At 41.9% G+C, this 22,951-nt stretch overlaps 1 protein-coding gene across 5 annotated transcripts in view; it reads right to left on the minus strand.

Annotated features, from left to right (window-relative positions):
* The window catches only part of SAXO1 (stabilizer of axonemal microtubules 1), a 39,826-nt gene that overhangs the window by 10,694 nt on the left and 6,181 nt on the right, over positions 1 to 22,951 (minus strand). The window contains exons 1-2 of one of the 5 annotated variants that reach the window (XM_026073515.1): positions 1,667 to 2,099; positions 179 to 300 (exon numbers count right to left, since the gene is read on the minus strand). In XM_026073515.1, the coding sequence (XP_025929300.1) occupies positions 179 to 300; positions 1,667 to 1,729 (185 nt within the window). In that variant the 5' untranslated portion in view covers positions 1,730 to 2,099. Of the gene's footprint in view, positions 1 to 178; positions 301 to 1,666; positions 2,287 to 22,951 lie in introns of those variants that run through there. The other 4 variants (XM_026073512.1, XM_026073513.1, XM_026073516.1 and 1 more) reach the window with 4 other exon arrangements.

Below are 22,951 nucleotides of genomic sequence, written 5' to 3' on the forward strand. Positions count from 1 at the left end.
CAAGGGGGGGCTGGGAAAAGGCAAGCAGGAATACAACAGGCATGCAGCATCCTCAGTAGCAAGAAGGACTCAGCAGCAGAGAGGGCTCTTCCCAAGACTGACAGTATACTGCACAATCCCGTATTTGAAACAGTAGAGCCAGAGACATGTGACACATCACAGCCAGGCAATTCCTCACCAGTGTGTCCAAGGATTTTCTTGCAGTGGGAGTACCTTCTCATACTCTGGCCATTGCAATACAGCAGAACTTGCTTTGGCAATGATGGAGGATAAACTGATCTGCTGGTAAATCAGTGCAACCTGCATCCAAGACACCATGAAAAAYGGTCATGCCTGTATCTCCTGGACTTCATCAAGCAGGTTTGTTGCTGCAATATGACACCTGACATTCTGCAGAGGGCTGTTACAGAGGACTGGTGACCACTCAGTATTTGCTGACCTCACAGTCACCGCAGTTATTCTTTCTTACTCGTTCAGTCAAGTCATTTGGTCTGAGGAGAGTTTAATTACACAGAAGGAGAGCTTTTAGCCCTCTTTAGTGGGTGATGRCACTTTTCCACTGGGCCTTGGCACTTTCACATTGCATGTTTTTTCTAACCATAGTTCCTTGGAAAGGACAGTGAGACTTGCAATTTGTTGGCTAGCTTTTCAAGTTTGATACTTTCTCCTCTCATAAGTGTAGGTAAGTGTTAAGAATAGATGGAGCATATGCTTTGAAGAAGCAAATGTAAGCAGTTTCTATGCTTTTCTGCCAGTTTAATTTTTGGAAGCTGTACAACACTCCAGGAGTAGTAGTTACTATGAGCATCATTAGCCTTGTCTGAGCAAGGATAGTTTTGCTGTTTGAACAGGAAATTTCTAAGGACTTTTTGATAGACCTCTCATGGTTGCTGCCCATCCTCACTTTCCTGAAGATCATGCCAATGAGCCCAGGAGTCGGTCATAGGCAGACACAAAGACAGATATCTTTGTGGCTACTTCAGCTCATGCAGGAGATAGAAGACATATGTAGAAAACAAGTCTATGAAAGTCTCTTTGAATACCCCTGGGCCTTGCAGTAGTTGCTGAAATCTCCTGCATAGGCAGAGGCATCCCAAATGTAAATAGAAGTTAGGCATTTCAGCAACATTTGTGAGTTAGACTGACAATTCTTAAGAAGGCATTGGGAGGGGAAGCAGGTGGTAGTGCCTCCATGTCAAGACTAGGATGAGTATTTGTGGATGGTCTGAATACTAAGACTTACTAGTCCACTGACACTCACTAAAGCCACTGATATCTCCTGGATCTCTAACTAGCTGTAGCAAAGGCAGGAGTGGGGTTGTTCATGACTCTGCCTGGGATGACAGAGGAAGTAAATGAAGATCAGGCAGCAACCTTCGTTTGAGCAAAGGTCTCAGATTCAAATTGCAGAATCCAAGCCTTTTTCTCATGAGTTTTTCCTGTTGTCAAGTGCTTGGCACATCCCCTTACCAGCAGCAGGGAACAGGCTCAGCAGTTAATTCCATCAGTGAAAAGGGCACAATGCAAGTGTGAGGATTTATTTTGAATATTAACAGTCTGAGCAGCAATGTAGCTGAAAAGCAAAAATAGCTCAGCACTGGGCAGTGACTCCCTTGTGGGGCGCACTCACACTCCCTTTCCAGTCAACACAGTTTACCATACTCACATTTCCTTGGAAATCAGTCACTCGGGTCACACTGCACACAGTGCCGTACAAAACACAGAACATCAACAAAAAACCCTTCCAATATCATCCATATTTTCTCAGTCAACATTTCTATTGATTTCACAGAAGCCTTCCCAAAGCAGGAAGTGAATTAATGCCAAGACCATGATGTGCTCCCATGGCCCATGTGTTCTCTGGGCAGACCACACCTCCATCTCCAGGAAGCAAAAGAAAAATAACTGCTTGCCTCCACTATAACAACTGGCCTCAGACTCTGTTGTCCTTCATCACTTCTTTCGTGGAGCCCTCACGAGTGTCTGTACAACCCTGGCATTGTTCTCTTCAGGGTCCCCTTGTGAAAACAATGATTTTACTCCTCTCCATCACCCATCTCTCACACACACATTTTCTAGCTCACAGTCCTCACTCTCTTTCAYTTCTTTTCATACTTCACAGTCGAGATGCCTTCCATGGGTATCTGTGGCATCCTGTATTCTTCCTTGGGCTTGAATGAGTCTCTGGGATGACAGCTGCGATAAAAGGGGTATTTCTCCATGTACTCTGACAGAAAGCATGGCTTCTCATGGGTCCTGGAGGGCAGCTGTGGACAACGGTGGCATCTGCAAAGGAAAAAACATGGGAGTTAGAGACTCACAGGTCTTTAAGACAACTGATTAAAAATACCTAATTGTCCAATTCAGCTGCAGGATGCAACTACAAAATAGCAGATAAGTGAGCTTTGCAATGACTGCTACACCCTTGATTATTTAAAGTGCAAAAGCACAACCTGTACAAAGAATTGGTTGTTTCTGCCTACTACCGTAGCTTGCAGGCATGACAGCCAGTGAAGTCAATACAAAACAACCCAAGAAAAGTAGGTTTTCCCATGTGAAGAAAAAAGCAAGTTGATCCAAGATATAGCTTAGTACACTGAATTGTGCTGGACTGGAAATTCCATTTTATATAATTTTTCTTCAGGTTCTCACAAATTTATTATCCAGCATTGCCTACATATGGAGCAGTTATTGACAACTGAGCAAAAGGGTTACAGGTCGGGAGTCTCTATTCACTCATACTTGGGCAGCGCTGCTCTGACTTTAAATGGCCATATAAGTGCTGGACAATAGAGACATGAACCGTAATGGTGTAGGTGTGCTCCCACTAAAATCAGCAGCATTTGTTTTGAGATCAACAGGAGGAATGCCAAAGCTGCATCTCCCATGAAAGGCTGAGCATGCATGGTGAATGCAGATATTTGTACCTTGATAAATATAAAAAAACCTTTTACGATCAGGCTTCTAAACATCTAAAGAACCTCTCTGAAGATTTAAAGAATTAAATCAGTAATATCATGACTTTTTATTTGCTATTTATTGTTCTTTTAATACTTAATAGAATATTTCCTTTTAAGAAAAAGACACCTCTGTGGTGAGCTAGAGCCTTGTTATACAATTAGCTCCAGTGGCTTCAGTAGACCAACATGTATATGCGCCAGCCAAGGTCTTTGCTCCCAGTGAGAGGGCATATCTTCAAGGGGCAGCCCTAGCTACAGCGTGTTTTGAGATGTCAGAACCAGGAAAGGAGGCTGCCATTTGAGTGAACCAAAATAAGGGGGAATGACAGGATCCACACCTTTGGCCCTTTGAACATTTTCTGGAGGATGGTATCGAGAATGCTGAAAAGATAGCTTTTTACCTCCCAAAATAGCTACATAAGTTGTCGATCACTGGTGTTTACTTTCAAGGCATGGTTGTTTATGTCAGCTGGAGTTTCTAAAACTTCTGTATTAGTGTAARGATGTTGGTTCTGGAGACAGGCTGATATGAAACCAGATGATGACTATTAAAGCTGTGGTACTTTTGATTGTGCTCTCACCTATGGAGCTGTATATATTATGTATACCTGTGTGCTTTGCCAGGAGAGGACCAGTCTCTACCCTAACCTGCAGTGGCTTATGTAAATAGAATAGCTCCCAGGGATCAGTGGTGTTACTCTAGAGTGGCATTTTCCAAGCAACAGAAAGTATGGCATCCTCCTATCTATTTATGGATTTGAGTTGATATAGATCATTAGAAGGCTGTGATCACCTGACATGGTAAACAATAAACTCTTCAGTATGGACCCTGAGGTGATATATGAAATTAAAAATTCTTAAACTTAGCATTGATTTGTATAAGCTTCCTCTTTTAGGTAAACAAAACAAAACCAAAATTGCATCCTCTGTTTTTTGATCACAGTAAGTCATAGATGACATGGACATTATCAAAAAATGTAATCACTTCAGGGGGCTTGGCAAACTTCTTAATTAATACTGTCTGTAAATTCAAAGGATTGTTACCTGTTCAAAAGTTTCTTCTTCATCAATGTATTACCTCCAAGATTTCTGGTATTATCCAAAAGAAACAGGATGGAGTAGAGGGTTTTTTTGGTTTTCTTAATAAATGTAAGAGGGCTGTGCATAAAACCTTTTCTTTTTTTTTTCATTATAGAATCACTGTTTATTGTCTCCACCACTTCCTGTAGTAGATTCCCATAAAGCAAATCCTTTAGGCCATGCAGAACTCTCTAATATGATAGCTGGGCTACTGCTGGCATTTTTAGCCCAGAAATGATGTTGCCCTGCATGTAAAACCTGAAACACCTTTCAGAGACTTCGTAGGGCTGAAGCGATGGAGTTATCCTTCGTTGTTGAAGCAGAGACGATCTCATTATTCAATTCTGATCACTATTATTAATTACGGATGCTATCATAAGAGCAAAAATAAGTTGTCGTCAAGGTCCCTCAGTGCTGGACACTTTTCCAACACTCAAAAATCACTCTGGCCACAGAGTGACCAGGGCTCAATCCATTCCCCTAAGCACAGGTGCCCGGCACTGTCGAGGATGTCCTAGGTTGTGTGAGGCATCCGCAGCTGGCTGACAGAAATGACAGGACTTACAGCAGATCCATGTCCTGCTAAGGAACCACTGAAGTCAGGAGATCCTACAGAAATTTGAAGGCCCTAGATGCCTACTGTGAGATGACTGAATCCCATCCTTACAAAGAAAATGTATTAGGTAGGATTAAATTGAGTGTCACATCTGCCTATTGCATGCAGATGTCTCAGACACCCCAGAGTGCCTCAAATGGTACCAGACTCCTACAGACAGACAGCAAAATCAAGCCCTGGCAGCCCAGGCAATAGTGACCCAACAAACAGAAACTGTATTAATGCAAATGAATGAGATTGCCACACACATTCAAAAAAACTGTTCTGAGAAACTTCACTGGTAAATTTAATAGTATTTCTCCAAACACTATAAGTGGTTAACTGAAAGTAGATTTTTTTTTTTTAATGAGTTCAGTGACTTAGTTGTGTCTTCAAGCAAAGGGTGGAGAAAAAAGTTTGGTTATTTATACATTAGCAGTTAGAGCAGCCTAATAGGAGCAGAAACAGTGCTGAGGGCTAAGCAACCACAGTAGGCACATTTCAGCGTGGATTTACTTTAGACCAGCTCTAGTCTGGTCCTCTGTCAGAGGAGTCTGAGCTCATTTTTTCCATCTGAAAACAATCAGCCTGGGTGCTGCAAGACCTCTCCACAATGTGCACCAGCATGAAGACAGTGAGGACAAGCAGATTTATCTCAGAAGTTCACACCTGGTTGGAACTAAAACGCTACCATAGATTCACTTACTGCTGATGACCTCCTCCTGCTGACCTCAGCATGTACTTTTCCACATTCCAGCCTCATTTGGTCAAAGATAGGCTTTGGATCCTGCCCTCAGATTTCTGCCCAGAGACATAACAGTCTATATCACTTTCTGGTCTGATTCAAACCTGCTGACATCAATGTGAAGTCTGCCGATTAAGGACTTCAGGAGCCAGTCCACAGGAATTACAGAGAGAAGAGTCCTCTGTTTTTTGCTTCATACATCATTCCTGCCAAAGTAAGATTATTCCCTACAGGTCGTATGTTTTCCAGTGTTTTATTGAGTCCAAATTGTATTACTCAGTTGAAAGCGCTTCTATACTTAATGAAGTCACTATTAAATCAAATGTTGGACTATCAGTAGATGTCTGATTACCTAGATTTATATGGAGAGCCACTGATCTATGTTCAAAGTTACATGTACTTCTACTGGATTATTTTCCAAACTAGCACAAGAGTGGAGGAAAAGCTCAGAATGCTCAAATAAAATTCAGCATTTTTTTGACAAGCCTATTTTTCACTCTGATTATAAATCCTTCTGTGAAATCATGAATCAGGAGGACTCCTCTGAGTCCTAGTAGACTCATTTTTGCCGTAGAGAATTTTGGGGTTTGGACTTAGGGAGTAAGGCACACCATCCCTGCCAGTTACAATGCTTGAGGAACAAGATTCAGGATGAACATCTCAAAAAACAGTCTAAGGGAGTGGGGGCAGAGTACTGTTGAGTGCCCCACTTTCTTAGGAATCATGCAAAGTTCTAGCCTTCATATATCTTGAGGAGACACAACCAGGGAAATGAGGAAAGGATGAACCTGCTTGCTGTTGTTGGCCCATGAGACCTTGCCAGAATGGGTTTTGTGGAGAGGAGACAAAACCCTTCCAAGCACAGGCTGCACAGACACTTTCTGATCATGTTGTGGTCTTACAGCATTCTAGAAATTCCTCCCTTATCCTCCAAAGGAAAATGACAGGCCTGTTCTTTTACCTTCAAACCCGCTGGCCTCACTCAGTCATTAGGTGCACTTTCCTCCCCCTGCTCTCTTGAGCCCTATGACAGGGCAAGCTCCTCTTAAGCTTGGCTTCAGAGTGTGTCCGTGGGGCCTTACATTAGCCTTTAATGATAAAACTGAGCTCTGACTAGGTGGTAAGAACAGCTACACTGCCTCATGGTCCTGCAAACACTATGGATATTTTCAGTGGCCAAAGGAAGTGTTTCCCAGATGGGGAACGGCTGATGAGGAGTAAATGAACAACACCTCATTAATGTCATCAGGCAGCACCTGTCACAGCTCAGCTGCATGTGCGGGTGTGCAGGGGTCCCCTTGCAGCCCGGGTTTCCAAAGCGGCCGGCACAGAGGGTCGCGCAGCTCCGTCAGCATGAGGAGGACGGGCAGCCCTCCTGCCCCTCCTGACGATCCCATGGGAGTGACAGTTTGCAGAACCTGCATTTTTCCTCTTGCAGACGTGTAGTATTGCTAGGGAGCGTGAATGCTAGCGGACTCCTCAGGAGCCCAGGATGGGAAAACCTGAGCCTGGTGCAGATAGCCGTGGCCTCAGGCTGCCAAGTTCAGGGTCCCAGGAAAAAGCTAAGCCTTCAGCAGGGGCCACGCGACCTGGCAATACAAGTGGAAGGAAGAAGCAAAACAAATCATAATACCTGTTTTTTTGTCATAATAAAATTGCAGATACACCTGGTGAAGTCTGTGCACATGTAATGCTGAAAAATATTCAAACCTGGAGAAAAAGACACACAATACGGGAAAACCAGGAAATATAGCTAAGGCTGAAGTTTCAACAATGCAAAAACCTTAACCCTGCCTCACATCAGGGTCCCAAGAAGATCAGAAATTTTTCCCTATTATGAATATCCCAATCATGATTGACCAGGAATTCTGGCACCTTTCATTCCTTCATTCATGTCATTCACAGAGAAACAGCACCTCTCTGAAGCCTTCTTTGCATTCATATGCAGTATAAATGCAGTAGATTTATAATATAAGACATAGACAACAGCATTTTAAAGGCAAATAATTCCCAGTAAGAGAATTCCTGTTCTGAGTGAGGGATTTTGCCTCCTTTAGGAACATTTTCCACTATATGAACCTGCTGATTCCATGTGGCTGTACATGGTCCAGGTTTCCTATGGTGAATTAGCAACTATGTGGTGTGTGTAGACCCTTGATATGTAATGCCAAAGCTTATCACAGTAGTAAATCAGCCTGGCAAAACATTTAAAACTGAAATGAAAAAAATCTTTCTACAGAAGCCTGTGTAACTCGTTGCCATTGGTTGTCACGCGTTTCTGGGCTACAAACAGAAGGATGTTTGTCGGCTTCGCTGGTGGCTGCCTGCTCCACGCTTAAGCAGCTGCTTTGGCAGCTGTCACAAGGAGGATATTAGCCTGGATAGACCATAGACCAGATCTTGAATGGCAATTCCTATTTCTCCACAGGCTTTCACGGTGCCAACAAGCCACCTTCCTCRTGCCCAGCTCACACGGCAAGGACCTTCACCCCAGTTTTCACTCCCACCTCGCAAAGGGCCTTTGGTCACGCACGGTGTCGCACAAGAAGCTTTCTCAGCACCAGCCCCTCCAGCTCCCGATATACAACTGAGCAGCATCACTCCAGCCCTCTGTCACCATGTGGCACCAGCTGAAACACAGGCGGGTACAGGCTACAACAAACATTTCTTGCTACAGTTTGCACAGGGCACTTCAAATGTAAGAATAAAAGTATGAATGGCAGGTATTTCCCTTTCTGAGCTGATAGCACTGATTCCAGTCCCTTTAGTTTCATTAAATTGTGTCTGGATTGCACAGAGCATCTTTGGTAATAACACAAGAGTAAGTTTTTGAACCTTTCAAGAACTATAAACCAACATTTCAGTTGGTAGAAGAGACTGCAGCTCCCCCGCCTTCGAGGGAGCTGTGTTCATCTATACACGTCCTCACAAAATTATGAAGCTCTTTAGCCACTAAGAAGCTGTGATGAAACATGTAAAAAATGTATCAGCTCACATTAAATACTTGTTAAAGTCAAGTAGGATGATTTGGAGCCATGGCACAGGACTGGCATTCAGGATATCTGAATTTAATTCCCAGCGTTTACCACAGTCTCCCTAATTAGCTCAGTTCTCTGTCAGTCACAGTTAAAGTACAGCGTTCTCCTTCACAGGAAAAAAAACATGAATTTTATAAAATTTGTGAAAGTTTCAAGGTGACTCTCTCAGACTGATCTGATTTTTTCAAATGTCTGTGATTAATAATAAAAGATTACTATAGGGGGCTGAAAATGAAGATAGAATGGAAAGTTATTCTGTAAAAATCTTAATTTATTCCAGATATGTGTATTACTACTGCCAGTTATTGACTATAGAGGTAGAGGTCATGGGTGTGAAGATATTACTGCTTGAGAGAAAAAACATGAGGCCCAGGAATGGCTGAACTACGATTCAGGAGAATTAGTTTCCAATTTTAATTAACACCAGCCCTCAGACAACCACTAAAGTACTGCTCAGAGGGAAGAGCACTATATCTCCTTGATCACATAACCTACTTCTTGCAGCACTTCTAATTTCCACAGCTGATCACATCAAACCAATATTACAGAAATCTCTATTTTATGTGAGATGATGATGCTGTCCAAAGGAAAGTAGGAACGTAAAAATGTGCCAAAGAGCTGGGGCACACTCTATAGTGGGAATCCATTGCCAAGAGACAGACTACAAAGAAAATCACTGCAGGTGAGTCTTTATTCATGCAAACCTCTTCTCTTCCAAGCCAGAGGCAGCCTTACATGATTCAGTTCCATAAGGACAGACAGTGGATTAGATGGACGTGAAGCAGGAAGAATCTGTTTGCAAAGTATCAAAGTATATCGCATACAATTATTGGATACAGTAAAAATATCAGAAGAATGAAAACACCTTGTGGCTAAGTGCATACCAAAAGTACAAGCTTCTGCTTTTGGATGGTTTAGAAACAAAACTTAAATGCACAATAAAAGCAATGGATTCCTTGAGAGAGAAGTTTGAAGTCCTTCTGATCATAACAGTTCAAAGAAACTTTCATGTGAAACCTTTGTGAGGTTAATGTAATTCCCACCCAGATCAGAAACTTTTTTCTTTGTGTCATATTGGAACGTTACACTCTGGACCCCAAACCTCACTTTTTCCCCAACATGTAGATTTCCCAAGTGTTAGAATGGATGGATCAGTAATCACCTCAAAATAAATAAAATTGATAGTGGAGAAAGAGTTTTCACACATTTGCATGCACACAGTCTTAATTGTGAGTGCTGGTAAAATGTAACAACGGAGGAATACAAGTATATAGATGTACAGTGCTCATCAGTGACGAAGACTGAAACATACAATAGCCTAGTCCTCCAAATTCACACAAATTAGAAAACCTTTGCTAAGGATCCAGGGCATCTGGAAGGAGGCCAATACCCTGGAAAAGGACAAAAATCTGTGGCATGCTATTAAACATCATTGTGGTTGTCTCCCTCTTAAAAGATGCACAAAACCATCACGGTCACCCTTTCGTACTGACCAAGAGAACGCCAAGCAAGGTCTGTACTGAGCTCACTATGCTCCACATGGCTGCTCTCGCCTTCACTTACACCTCTTATATTGCTTTCTACAAACAAAACTGTTAAAAAGAATTTCTTTACTATCATCTTTCTACCAAATTCATCTCAAATATCCCTTCAGTGAGCAAGCATTTTACTGTTTCTTCAGTGCTCTCGCCACTATCATTTCGGGAACTTTGAATACATTTCAGAGCTCTCTGCTAGTTTATCTGAATTTCAATAACTGAAGGTTCATAAGAGATAATTTTCAGAAATAAATATTACTATCTTCATACCTATTTCATACACATCCTCTTTGAAATAAAATAAACAGAGATTAAGCATATTGACACATTTTAAAAATACATCAAGTAGAGAGGAAGTCTTAAAGAACCTGACTGTCATTAATCCAAACAACATCTGTGTAAAACCAGGCAATCGTGTACATTGAGTAATTCCTCTGCGTTGTCAGGGTTCGCTCATTCTAGCCAGATGCAGCAAAYGACCGAGGAACTGATGCCAAAGCTTCATTTCAGGAGCTATCTTAGCCAGAGTACACACTAAACATTTTTGGCTGTACTACTTTTGGCAGCTGGACCAAGACATTAGCAAAAGGAAGATCCAAGACAGTCCAATATTTTTTTGTTAATTACCTGTGGAAATAGTGCCCTTTAAAATTAGAATATGCTCTTGACAGGAGAGAGGTAGATAGATATCTCTGTCCATGGATAGTAAGTTTGGGTGAGTAATGGGTTTTACTTTCACAAGATGAATTCAGTGATTTATCTGTGCTCTCCAACTGGGACCTGAGCTTCACCCTCCGCTTCTACTTCAACTCCGCAAGACAGCAGTCAAAGTGTAATTAGACCTGTCATGAAGTACTATAACGCCATCCTTATTTCATGCTTGAGCACTCTCAGATTTCAGCACATTAACACATTACACATGCACGGCATATCACATTTTGCACAAACTCATTATGACAGATTTGCAAATTTCCAAAGCAAGACTAGTGAGGTCCTTTCCTGTATGTGTATAACCATGGCACCTAACCAGCAACAATGGAGCAAGAGCCATTTCTTTTACATCTTAATTTGTATAGCACTATCATAAATTAAGTAAAGGCACACACTTTACATTTATCAGAGATGAGACAGAAAACTTGAAAGATCAGGCACTCCGATATGAACGCCAGCAAACTCATGTGGTTTTACCTTCTGGAGTTGAACTGGCTAAAAAAGTGCTGTGCTTGCTTTCAGAACCGAAGTGGTAGCTGTCCAGTCATTAAAGATGCTGTGACCTTTGCTACTTGAAAGATGCATAAGTCTAAGAGAGAAATCACACTGTAAAACTATGCTTTTATGGCAGGTTTCTCCCACAAGGGTTAGAGTTAGGACAGAAACCGCTGCAAAATGATAGGATTCTCAGTCAGGATTATTCCTGAAGTCCTATGACCTTATTCTCATTTTGAACTGAGGCCACTTTACACTGTTCCGTGACAAGGAGAGAAAAGAAAACTTTTCTGAGCAAAGGATTGAATTTCTCGTGTCTAAAATAATAGGCTCACCATACTGAACTGTGTCTTCAAGTGTTTCTTTATTATAAATACAAGAAAAAAACTGTGCTATGCATGAAGACTTCTTTGATGCTTTCTAGAAGTATCTTATTTTAGAGCCTTTTAAGTCCAATGTGGGAAATATACTCTGTATTTTTTAAAGGACTGTCAGTTGCTGCAATACCAAATAGAGCAGAACAGATGAGTAAAAATCTTTGAAAAGGTTTTATCTGAATGTACGTATCAATAGAGATCATTGTAAACTGGAGTTTGGGACTGAAATTGCCAGAACTGACCTCAGAATTGGTGCAGAAATGCGGGTATTAGTACATACATGGTATTTCAATTACTGGTAAAAATGTAAGATGTGACGACCTAGCTGTCTGGATGCCGGAGAAAAACCCAACACTAAAGCAGGGACAAAATTTGTGTAGCTGAGTGTCATGGTAGTAGCCTGAATCCCTTTCCTTTCTTCGTGCACCCCACTCTTTCCCGTCTCCTCTCACTGTTACCTCACTATCTAGAAAGGATAAATTCTTCTTTCTAATTCTTAGCAGCCACCCTGTAGCCCCTGATCCTGCCCAGAATCTCAGCCAAAACCACATCTCGAAACCTGCCAGCCATGCATGCCTCCACACAACCTCCCCAGAGTCAGGGGAACTCTTTAATTTGCGCAGAGTGAAAATCCAGCCCCACAGCTTGCTCGCTTCGTCTATGCCTCTATCCTCCCCTCCCGTTTGTGGCTGTTTTAGCGTGTTGTGTAAACTCTGGTGATTCACCCAGCATGGTAACCAGGTGGCGTGCAGTCTGTACGCRTACGGACCAAAGCCTGGTCTCCTCAGCTCTGCCTAAGATTTAGAAATCTTATTTATAGAAAAGTAACTTTACCAATTTATGCATGCACTATAAAATTTAGGAATTAATTTCCATTGATTTTAGGGGAAAACAGTAGTTTTGTCAAAGAGGCAGCTGAAGTGGACTTCATAGAAATTGGGTCCATAGAAATTGGGGCAATACTTTCTAAATGTAACTTCTTTTTACAACAGTACAATGAGGGGCTATTCCACTGCCAGTACCACAGTCAGTATATTTAAAACAGTGTAAAACAGGAGAACTTGAGATGGGAATAAAATCCTGTGTTCTTTTAATAGGGCCCAACTAGCCTAATGCCATAGTAAAAATGAAGGCTTCTGCAAAACAATTTCCAAAAACATGCTTCAACCAACTGTTACAGCTTCCAAGAAGCATAAGAAAAGTGACGATAAAACCTTGCTGGAAGGTCTCCAGCATCTGCTTGCTGTGTGATTTATGTCATTTGTAACACATTCTGCAGAATTCAAGCCAAGAAGGTGGAAAATAGAGACTTACAAATGACTTCCTCATTTCTACATCAAATTTGTCCCTCTGATTGTAAAACAAAAGGCAGTTTTCTAATACCCTTACTTACTTTTTTACTAAATTTGCAATATGAAGCAATATGGAAAAGTCTGGGTAGCAACATGGCAATTCAGTCTGACAATATAAACAGTATGGAAAGTGTGAACAGATCATGCGGGGCTGTAGGAGTCCATCTGCCTTAGAGAACCACAGGGAAATTTCAGCTAACTGTTACAGAGACAGTCACCTTTCATATGTAAAAAAAGTTCAAATGGAGTAAGTCGAATGTCAGGAAAAATAAAGTTTTTTTCCTGTTGAACTATTCCCTGTCCAGAAGAATTCCAGCCATGAGGAAGCTGTCAGAAATGCTGAAATTTTTAACATCTTTCTGGAGCAACCAGTCATGTTTCACTACTGATGGGCTTCAATATTTCAAGAGTTATAAAATAAGAACACAGTCAGCCCTGTTGGGAGAGATTAATTTTCCAGTCCCATCCTTCCCTGTAGTAGAACAGCTTTTATACTTTCCTCTCTGTTTTACTATCCTAGAAGGCTTTCACCAGTATTAAATTAGGACTGGATCCTGAATTCGGTCAATTGTTTCAGCCCTGGCCTTTCTTGGTCAATATTCTCTCATCCTAAGAAAAGGGAAAAACAATAAGTACAGTGTCTACTCTGAACAGATTCTGTTAAATTCTCTTAGATAAAAGGCCATATTTCTGACGAAAACTCTGAGCAGTCTTCACTTTCTGCAAGCAGACACATAGYAGATATCAAATTGGACCTACTCGTAGTCATCATAGTGCCTTCTAAGCAACAGCCAAACAGTGTTGCATCTACCATTTCTTTTCATTGACTTGATTCTTTTGTGTGGGGGGGAATGGCAAGAGAAAAAGTAGGGATATATAAACCTTACATATAAATATATGATTTGTTTTCTACTATGATGCTTGCACTGGATATCTGTATCACTGTTGCATGTAGATATTTATTTCTAATTCTAAAGGCACACATAATAGCTGATAGTCACTGCTATTAAGCTCTTTATCACGAACACAGATGGACTAACAAAGTGCTGCTATTCATACTTCCCAGACAGAGAGCTAAGGCACAGAGAGATTTGGTAATATGCTGAAAATCCTGTGGAGAATATGTCAGGGTCAGGAACTCATTCCAGATCTCTAGAGGCTTCTAAAACCACAAGACTAAATTAATTTTTCAGCAGTAATGAAGCAGCAGAAAAGAAGAGATATTCTTTTCACTACAATCCTTGAAAAGGCCGTATCTTGTGGTATTCATGCTGTATGCCTAAAGGCCTTTAATAAGTCTAAATGCTGCTACTTCTGCTATGGGGACTGGAGCATGTGGAGTCTGGGAAGGTGGTGGACGGTGCCCCATTCCCACATCTGCAGATACAGTCTGTGGAAGGAAAAACTAAAAGCAAAGTCTCAAGGCTGTAAGAAGCTCTCGATAGCACCACCTTCTTCCTCCCCAGAGCACTGAACTAGCAGAATGTTATTAGTTACAATGAAGTGCTATAATCATAATATATCTGGTGTCGGGAGAAAAAGTATTATCATATATGGATGCCCCAAGAGTATGTGTCCTGAGTACATCAAGCTATTTCATGTGCTACGCACAGGGAGGAGGAGGAAATCAGGCGGAGGAAAAAATATCTGTCACTGTTATACTTCTAGGATTTACACTACCGAAACAAAAAAAAAAGTTATATATACCTTCCCACTTTCAGTGTTCCTCATAAAAAAATGAATTTCATAACATGCATTTAAAGGGAATTTTTGTAAGTGTACAATTCCTATTGAAAGCTAGCAGAATTCAGAGAGCTAAGCCCCTTTCAGACCTTTGACAATTATCCCACTTAAAACCCCAAACCTATATTTTTATTTACATACCTGTCCAATCAACAAAGAAAAACCTCCTCAAGCCAAACAAAAAAAATGTGTAATGGAAAGAGCTTAGTCTTGACAGAAAGACTAATACAACAATATAAGCATTTCTATACCTCTTCTTTAAATCTATTTAAATGTTAGTCAAATATTTAAATATGATTTATGTGGCACAAAAACCAGAATTTCAGAAATTCTTTGCGTGTGTCTCATCAAGTGGCTATGGAAATGTGTATGAAAATACTAATTAAAAAAAAAGTATTTCTTTTGGCAAGATATTTAGCAAAAACACAAGCTGCCATTTTATTCATTTTTGGAAATGTGGGACATTGAGTTTAGAATTCATAAAAAATACATTAAGACTATAAATTCTTCTTCAGTTACAAACCAGTACACTCAAGGCAAATACTGCACAAGAGTCGATACATTATGAAAGAGGTCAGACTAGATAATCACATGCATCCTTCTGGGCTGGAAATTTATTTACAAAACTACGTAAGGGATCTAGATACCCATCTTCCCACTAAAAACTATTGCTACTGATTATTTGCTTTCAGTGTTTAGAAGCATTTTAAAAGCAGGTCAGTGTATTTCTTGGAGGGTTGTTAATGCAATAAGAAGCAGGTTACACCCATTCAAAAGTCAGCCTCAACAGAGTATGTTCCCTTTGCCTTATTTCATTATCAGTAGGAGTACTCTTCCTGCCAACCTATGCTAGGCTGCAGCATGTCAAGTATTCAGTCACAAGGCCAAATTTTTTTGAATATATAAATAAACAATAGTAAGAATTACAGAGGGATCAGTGACATTTTATGCATAAGATTTGTGTGAGAATTCCACCAATACTTGCCCTTGCAGACAAAATGTTATTAAACGACCATTTACTTAGTTAAATGTTTCTGGCTTTGCCTTTTGCCAACCCCTTAGGGGGAAAGTAGGGAGACTACATTCTGCAAATCAATGTGCTAGAATGTAGTAAGATGTCTTGCTCATCTTGTTTACCCCAAAACTTTGGACAAACTCAGGATACTTTCAGATTACACAACTTCTAACAACGGTAACTTTGCACAGAGTGAATTTCACTGCTAATCAACAGCAGCTTGTAACAATTTGAATACTAGAACGCTGCCAGAAGGAAAACGAGGCCTTCACAGTGCAAACTGGGAATTTGCAAGATTAAAAAATAGAATTTGTCTCTCATAAATTTTAGGTAGGTTTTTAACTACCTGATTTTATTACAGTCAGGTTAATTACATCAGCAGGGTGGGTATGTCGCCCTGCACCGGCCAGGCACAGGGGCTCTGTGACGGCATGGTCCACCTCGCCCTGTTTCGCTTTTTCAGCACTGCTCCATGCCATCTACCAAGGCTGTAAGATGCTGAGGGCTGAAACCATCTCTTACTCTGTAATTTGGACAGGGCACTTGGAGTTTGACCCCGGTCAGTCGGGTTTTCTGCCACATAAACTGTGAATAGCAATAGACTGCAACTTTCTCATCAGTTTTATAGATGAAAGGAAACTTAAGGAGCACAACCACAGAGATCCACTGGCAGAGGCACCAGCGACCATATCACCAGTGTGGGGGACTGACATTTGCACAGTAAAACAATGCTGCTTTATGCCTGTTTGAAGCAACAAAAAGAAAGTCATGGTGGCGGTCATGGCTTCATCCCATCAGTGGGCTGCACAAGGAGAAGAAGAAGCAGCCAGACCAGAAATACTGTCCCTCTCCAGGCTTAAACCCCAGTCAAGCTGCAAAACACCCCAGACTGACTGCAGAATTACAATGCTTTCTGGTGGTTGGGTGAAATAAGCCTTGGTCTTCAGTAAGACATCTGAAGCACCAGCTGAGTCTTGTGCACCTGCTCCTGAGACATTGCCAGGGACTTGGACCAGAAAAACTGAAGGATCCTTTCTGCTCATCCCTTACGTTTTGCAGCCAGTGAGATCTGCAGGACAGTCCTATGATGTCTCCTCCCAACATAGATAGCAGCCTCCAAGAACAAACAAGGAGGGAGAAGTATCTGGAAGTAAAACTTCCCGGAGGTCCTTTCCCATTCATCCGTTGGAAGGGTTGTTGGAGACTGCTGTTACCAGCAGGAAACCACAGGACACATTCAATCAGAGATTAAATAAAACTAATGGTAACGAATTGCCCACATAAAGCCCAGGTTATTTTTCTCTTCCAAAATGAGCAGCCATTAATATAAACTAAAGTCTTGGTTCTTCTGTCCCTGTACTTGAAAAGGGAAAGTGGGCTGTCCTCCTATAGGTCTGTCATGCCCATATTTAACCCCAGACCAAGAGCCATGCATTTCTGAAAAAGTTCCTTGGCCATTTGAGAGCACCTTAAAGCAAATCAGGTAAGCAGTCTTCTCACGAAGTAGCAGTCCTTCAGCCAGCGGTTTGTACTTGCTGTTTGAAACCTTAGATAACCGTGATGCAATCGTTTCATAGACAAAAGCTGATGTCGCAGAGCAAAGACTACACAAAAGCACTGAAAGCTGGTATGAGCTGGAAAAAGGCAAAGAGGCAGTAGAGGTACTTTGTCTTTCAACCGCTGCTAACCTCACACTTTTTGTAACGCATTTGGGGCAGGAGACCAGCGGGTGAAAGAAACCCAGGTGGCACCTGCTTGCAGACGGTGGGGCAGGAGGTGGGACGTCCCCTGGTCAGGGCCAGGCAGCCCCCAGGGTGTCACCCTGCACAGGGCCAGCTAGCTGTGGCCGTGGCCATGGCCGGCATCTGCAGCGCATGTGTGTCACAGAGCAGAAAGCTCTGAAATCACTGTCCTGCTATACCCGTCCCACATGTAGCCAGTAAGTGTTAGCTCTGCCCTGGGGCAACCCACCCAGTTCCCCCATGGCAGCTGCCTATGATGCTTACCATAAATTACCTACTATTTTTGCTGAAAACTGGTGGGTATGTTAGGTTGTGCCTATCCTGGTGAAGGTACGTTCACTGCACTTTCATTTTCTCTGGATAGCCAAACTGAGTCTCTTTCTGATATATAACAGATTATGTTAAAATGGCCACACAATTTGGTGATTTTTTTTTTTTAAATGCATCTGGCCAACTTTCCAAATTACTTGTACACCCCACTGAGGGGAATTTAAATTACCCTTTTGCCTTTTATCCCAATCTAGACAATTGCTTCCCATGTGGTCATTTCTATGCATCAAAATGCAAATTCTTCTGAAAATTTAAATACTGTTATTGAAGAAGATTTATATAATCACAGATGTCTTGACACTGGCTTCACTAACTCCTGAATCAGAACCTCCAGCCCTCAGAGTGCACGGTGGTACTTTTCTGTTGATAAAACGCTTTGCACGCAAGGTTGGGAAACCCCGTAAGTGACAAAGCGCACCCATAGTTATATAGCTCTCATTCTGGAAGTGCAGGCAAGTATTAAAAGGTTTCTCTCAAAGATTTTGCAGTTCTGAAGAAGCAGGTTGTAAGTAGTTTGGGAGCACGGTAATGCCCTCCTCCAGCCCTTTTGCCAGCCAGTCAGCACGTCACAGGCAACATTTGGCTCATTTGGGTTGAAAACAGGGTCCCTGCAGACCTCCCGTCAGGACCATCTCTGCGGCAGCAGCCAGGCGTGCAGAGGGGGAGGCTGCAAGCCGCGAGCAAAGGCTCTCACGCCTGGCGGAGGGGTGGGAAAGACGTGGCGGGGGCCGGCAGCTGCAGAGCAGAGCAGCCGGGTGGGAAGGAGCCAGCGTGTGCGCGGGGAGGCGGCATGGGAAAACGCCTCCAGGCCTTGGGAAGGCCCGAGGAAAGGCAGCAAGGAGGGACGCCGACGGCCTGGGGCGACCGCAGAGACCCTGCGGAGGTGAGAGTTTGCCCACACACCAGGGGAAGGAAAAAGTGCGGGAGGACAGAGCAGCGGTGTGCAAGCGCTGGAAAGAGCAGCTAATTTGGAAATCAGGATTTTATTTGTAGGGAGCAATTGAATTCTATAACTCGGCAACTTGGCCTAGCTGTAAAATAACCTGGCAGAATATACAGCGTGCCTTTGGTGTGCTAAGGCCCCTTGTACCACTGCATTAACTTGCAGCTACATGAATTCATAATAGCCCTCTAAAAATAGGTGGTCTATTTAAAAAGCAAATATGACAGAGTGAAAGTGTTTGGAGGCTTTTAATGTTATGTAGTGCATATAATAACACTTACAATAAAAACATATGTGAATGCTTGAAATTTTTGACTCTGACATCCTTTTTTTTTTTCCTTGCTCTTGGCTTGTGCAAAGTTGTTTGTCAGACTGTCTTGAAAGCCCTTCAGTGGTGCTCACATGGAGTGCAAGTGCAAATCCTAAGCTAACTGAATGTCACACTTTAATGAACTTCTGCCACCTTGCACACTGAAAGAACCATTTTGAAACTAACATTGTGATTATTTTTTTCAAATAATTGTGCTGTTCTCACATTATGGAATTCAAAGTTTTCTGATATAGCACTTCTCTCGAGGAATATGTATCACATCCTATAACAATTAATGGAAACAAAGGTACAAAATTAAGCATTCAAAAGCTAGGAGACACCAGAATTATGGTTTCCCATGGAAGCTTAAGTCAGACCCTCAACCTATGTGCAATATGATACAGTTTAAATTATACAACCAAATACCAACTTTTACACAGGAAATCTATGGAAACACTGACTTGAGAATCAGTTTCAGTAATTTTATTTTTGTTTGTTTGTTTTGGGAATGTTTGCCTGTTTTGTTGCAACAGGTCAGTAAAAATAGCTGCTGGCATATCCCTGTTATGGATTTAAATTAGAAATCAGCATGTGAGAAGAAGTGGAAATAACACATAGTATTTATAGTTTGGCATATTGGACTCAGCCTAAAGTTTGCCACTGCGAGCTAACAGGGTGATGCGGGCAAACCTGTGAGACCTTGCCCGTACAGAAAACCTTTCAGGGTCAGCTTCACATACACATGGGAATCTGAGGGTTTGGCATCAGGTGTTATCAAACCATAGTGTAATGGATCACACGGGCTGTATGTTGTGTTTTATTTCTCATATAAGAAAAACATCTGCATTTTCCTTTCCTTATGTTCTTCAGAAGGAGATTTTTGCCAGTRACAAAGTTTTTCTGCACTATCTGAACACACTGCAAATAGACAGTTCATAAATGTATCTAGATTCTGACTCTATGTGCTGGGTAACATGATAAAAACTTACTATAATAAAGATTATGTCTTCAGGGTAAAAAACATCTCTGTTTCTCTGGATAACATAGCTTATTTTCCACTAAAGAGACGATAAAACATTTGTAAGAGCTGCTGAATGCCACGTTTGTTAATTAATATTTCCATAGGCTTTTCACTGAAAATAAGAAACCTTTCTGCATCATACAACATCAGACCTAATCCTCTCTCTACTTTTGTCGTCTTTGTCACAGCAGATGAACATCCACATTTAACTAACATTTATTGCCAGGAAAATTAACTCCAGGAAACAGAAGAAAATTTTTCGTGAACGGAAAGGCAATATGCAACAAATGCAAACTTATTTAAGCAACAGTTCTACTCCTTTGATTTTTCTTCTAACATAAATGCCCTCAAAAGAGCAAAGATTGTCAAATAAAAGCCTGTCACTGAAGTTCAGGAGCAAAGGCCAGGACTTGCAGAGAAGCCAGACAGACCTAAAACTATTTGACATGCCAGAGCTTTGCAGTTTCCTCTTTCTCACTGTGAGCTGTGGTAAACTACTCAGTTCAAAGTATTTAGCCCAGTACCTTCACATTTATCCATTTATCCAGCAGCAAGCAACAGAAAACTGTGACTAACATCAGCCTTCCCCTCTCTCACATGGTAAATAACATCAGAAACTGAGCAAGAAGTGCCTGGAGGGAGCGACAACGCGCGGTTCCTTGGTGGGATGCTGCCATCTCCTGGTCAAACGTTTGGGACACCGAAAAACCACGTGCAAAAACTTGGTGACAATCAATTCCTGCTCCCATTATCTTCGGTTTTATCTTACAGTAAGCCAGTAGGATATTACTTGGGGAGTAAAGACCCAGTGAGAAACAGGCTGATTAAAATTCTCTCCTGTGGGATCCTTTGCACAAATCTCTTAGCCCTGATTATTCTCTCCTCCCTGCACAGAGCTGAGCAGTCCTTACAAAATGACATGTGCTGGGATGTTAAAGACCCGTGAAAGTTCATCCTAAGGGGGATCTAGGATTCACATGCCTAAGGCACTTCTTCCCATATGCGTAATATAGAGCAGCAAATTCTTTATCTTTAAAGCTAAATTAGTGAAGAAGATAAAGTATACAGATGAGAAAGTTATCCAGAACAAAAGATGACCGCTATTTCCAATCCATTTAATCTAACTAGCTCTTGAACTCAGCTTGACTCACGTAACAAATTATTTTTGAGACAGCCACTACTTCAAATATTTAGACCAACATACTGATAGTAAGACTACTCAGAAGGCAAAGTCCTGCGGTTCAATTGAATGTCAAATATTGCGAGGGTACAAAATGCAGGCCTGCAAATTACTCTGGCAGACCATCCAAAGAAAAGTCAGATGCACAGTTTGCAGAATGCTTTACAAGGCTTACAAGAATAATACAGTGCATACACATGGTAGAGCCAGGCCTGTCCTTACAGGACAGGAAATAGTCCTCCTGGTGTGTTCAAATATAAGCTTCACCATAGCCTGAAGAGCAAAGATAAAATCCAAGGAAGGAAACTGAGAATAGATTGAAAGTCACAAGTTCCCAGGTGACTTTAGAAATCCAACATTTATGTCAGTAGCTATCTTCAAAACCCTGCCAAGAGCAATTATCTGTGCTGTCGTAGCACTGACCCTAATTTTATTAGAAAGAACCAATCATTTCTGACAGCTGTTTTCCATTAGAAGGTGCTGTTGTTCAATAGTCCATGAAAATAGATTGTTTAATCAAAATATTTTTACTGGGATGTTAAATGCTGGAGTGTATTTTTTTATTTCATTTTCAAATTTGCCCTTTTTAATAGTTTAAGGCTTTAATATTTTATTTCATGTTTCAGCATTTTATGCTCCTATAATACTCATCTTGATCCCCAGGAAGATGAAGGACCAAGTAATCCTGGAAGCCTTTTCCAAACACATGAAGGACAAGAAGGTGATCAGTAGTAGTCAGCATGGATTCAGACTGGCTGGATAGAAGAGGGGAGAGCAGTGGGTGTTGTTTAATCTCAACTCTAGGAAGGCTTTTGACACTGTCTCCCACAATATCCTCATAGGCAAGCTGATGAAGTGCAGGCTAGATGAGYAGACAATGAGGTGGACTGAAAACTGGGTGAGCTACCAAGTTCAAAGGGTTGTGATCAGAGGCACAGAGTCCAAATGGAGGCCAGTCACTGGTGGTGTCCCCCAGGGGTCAGTCCTTGGGCCAATACTGATTAATCTTTTCATTAATGATCTGGATGATGGGGCAGAGTGCACTCTCAACAAGTTTGCAGATGGTACAAAACTGGRAGAAGCAGCTGTTAGATGGCTGGTATACCAGAGGGCTCTGCTGCCATTGAGAGGGACCTCCACAGGCTGGAGAAATGGGCAGACAGGAGCCCCAAGAACTTAAACAAAGGGAAGTGCAGAGTCCTGCACCTGAGGAGGAATAAACCCATACATCATCATGGGCTGGAGACCAACTGGCTGGAAAGTGGCTTAGCAGAAAAGGTACTGGGTGTCTTGGTCAACAACAAGCTGACAACGAGCCAGCAACATGCCCTTGGAAAAAGGCCAGTGCTGCCAGGAGGCTGTTAGGCTGAGCGTTGCCAGCAGGTCAAGGTGATCCTTCCCCTCTGCACAGCACTGGTGAGGTCACATCTGGAGTATCGGATCCAGTTTTGAGCTCCTCAGTACAAGAGAGACTTGAACCTACTGGAGTGAAAACGATGAAGGGATTGAAGCACCTGTCGTATGAGGAGAGACTGAGAGAGTTGGGACTGTACATCCTGGRGGAGAGAAGACTCAGGGGGGATCTTATCCACATGTATAAGCACCTGATGCGGGGAGTAAAGAGCACAGAGCTAGACTCTTTGTCAGTTGTGCCCAGTGACAGGGCAAGAAGCAATGGGCACAAATACAGAAACTCCATTTAAACTTAAGAAAAAACTTCTTTACAATGAGGGTGATTGAATGCTGTAACAGGTTGTCCAGAGAGGTTGTGGAGTC

This window comes from Apteryx rowi, unplaced genomic scaffold (genome assembly GCF_003343035.1).
Source record: "Apteryx rowi isolate R43461 unplaced genomic scaffold, aptRow1 scaffold_37, whole genome shotgun sequence".
NCBI classification, from domain to species: domain Eukaryota; kingdom Metazoa; phylum Chordata; class Aves; order Apterygiformes; family Apterygidae; genus Apteryx; species Apteryx rowi.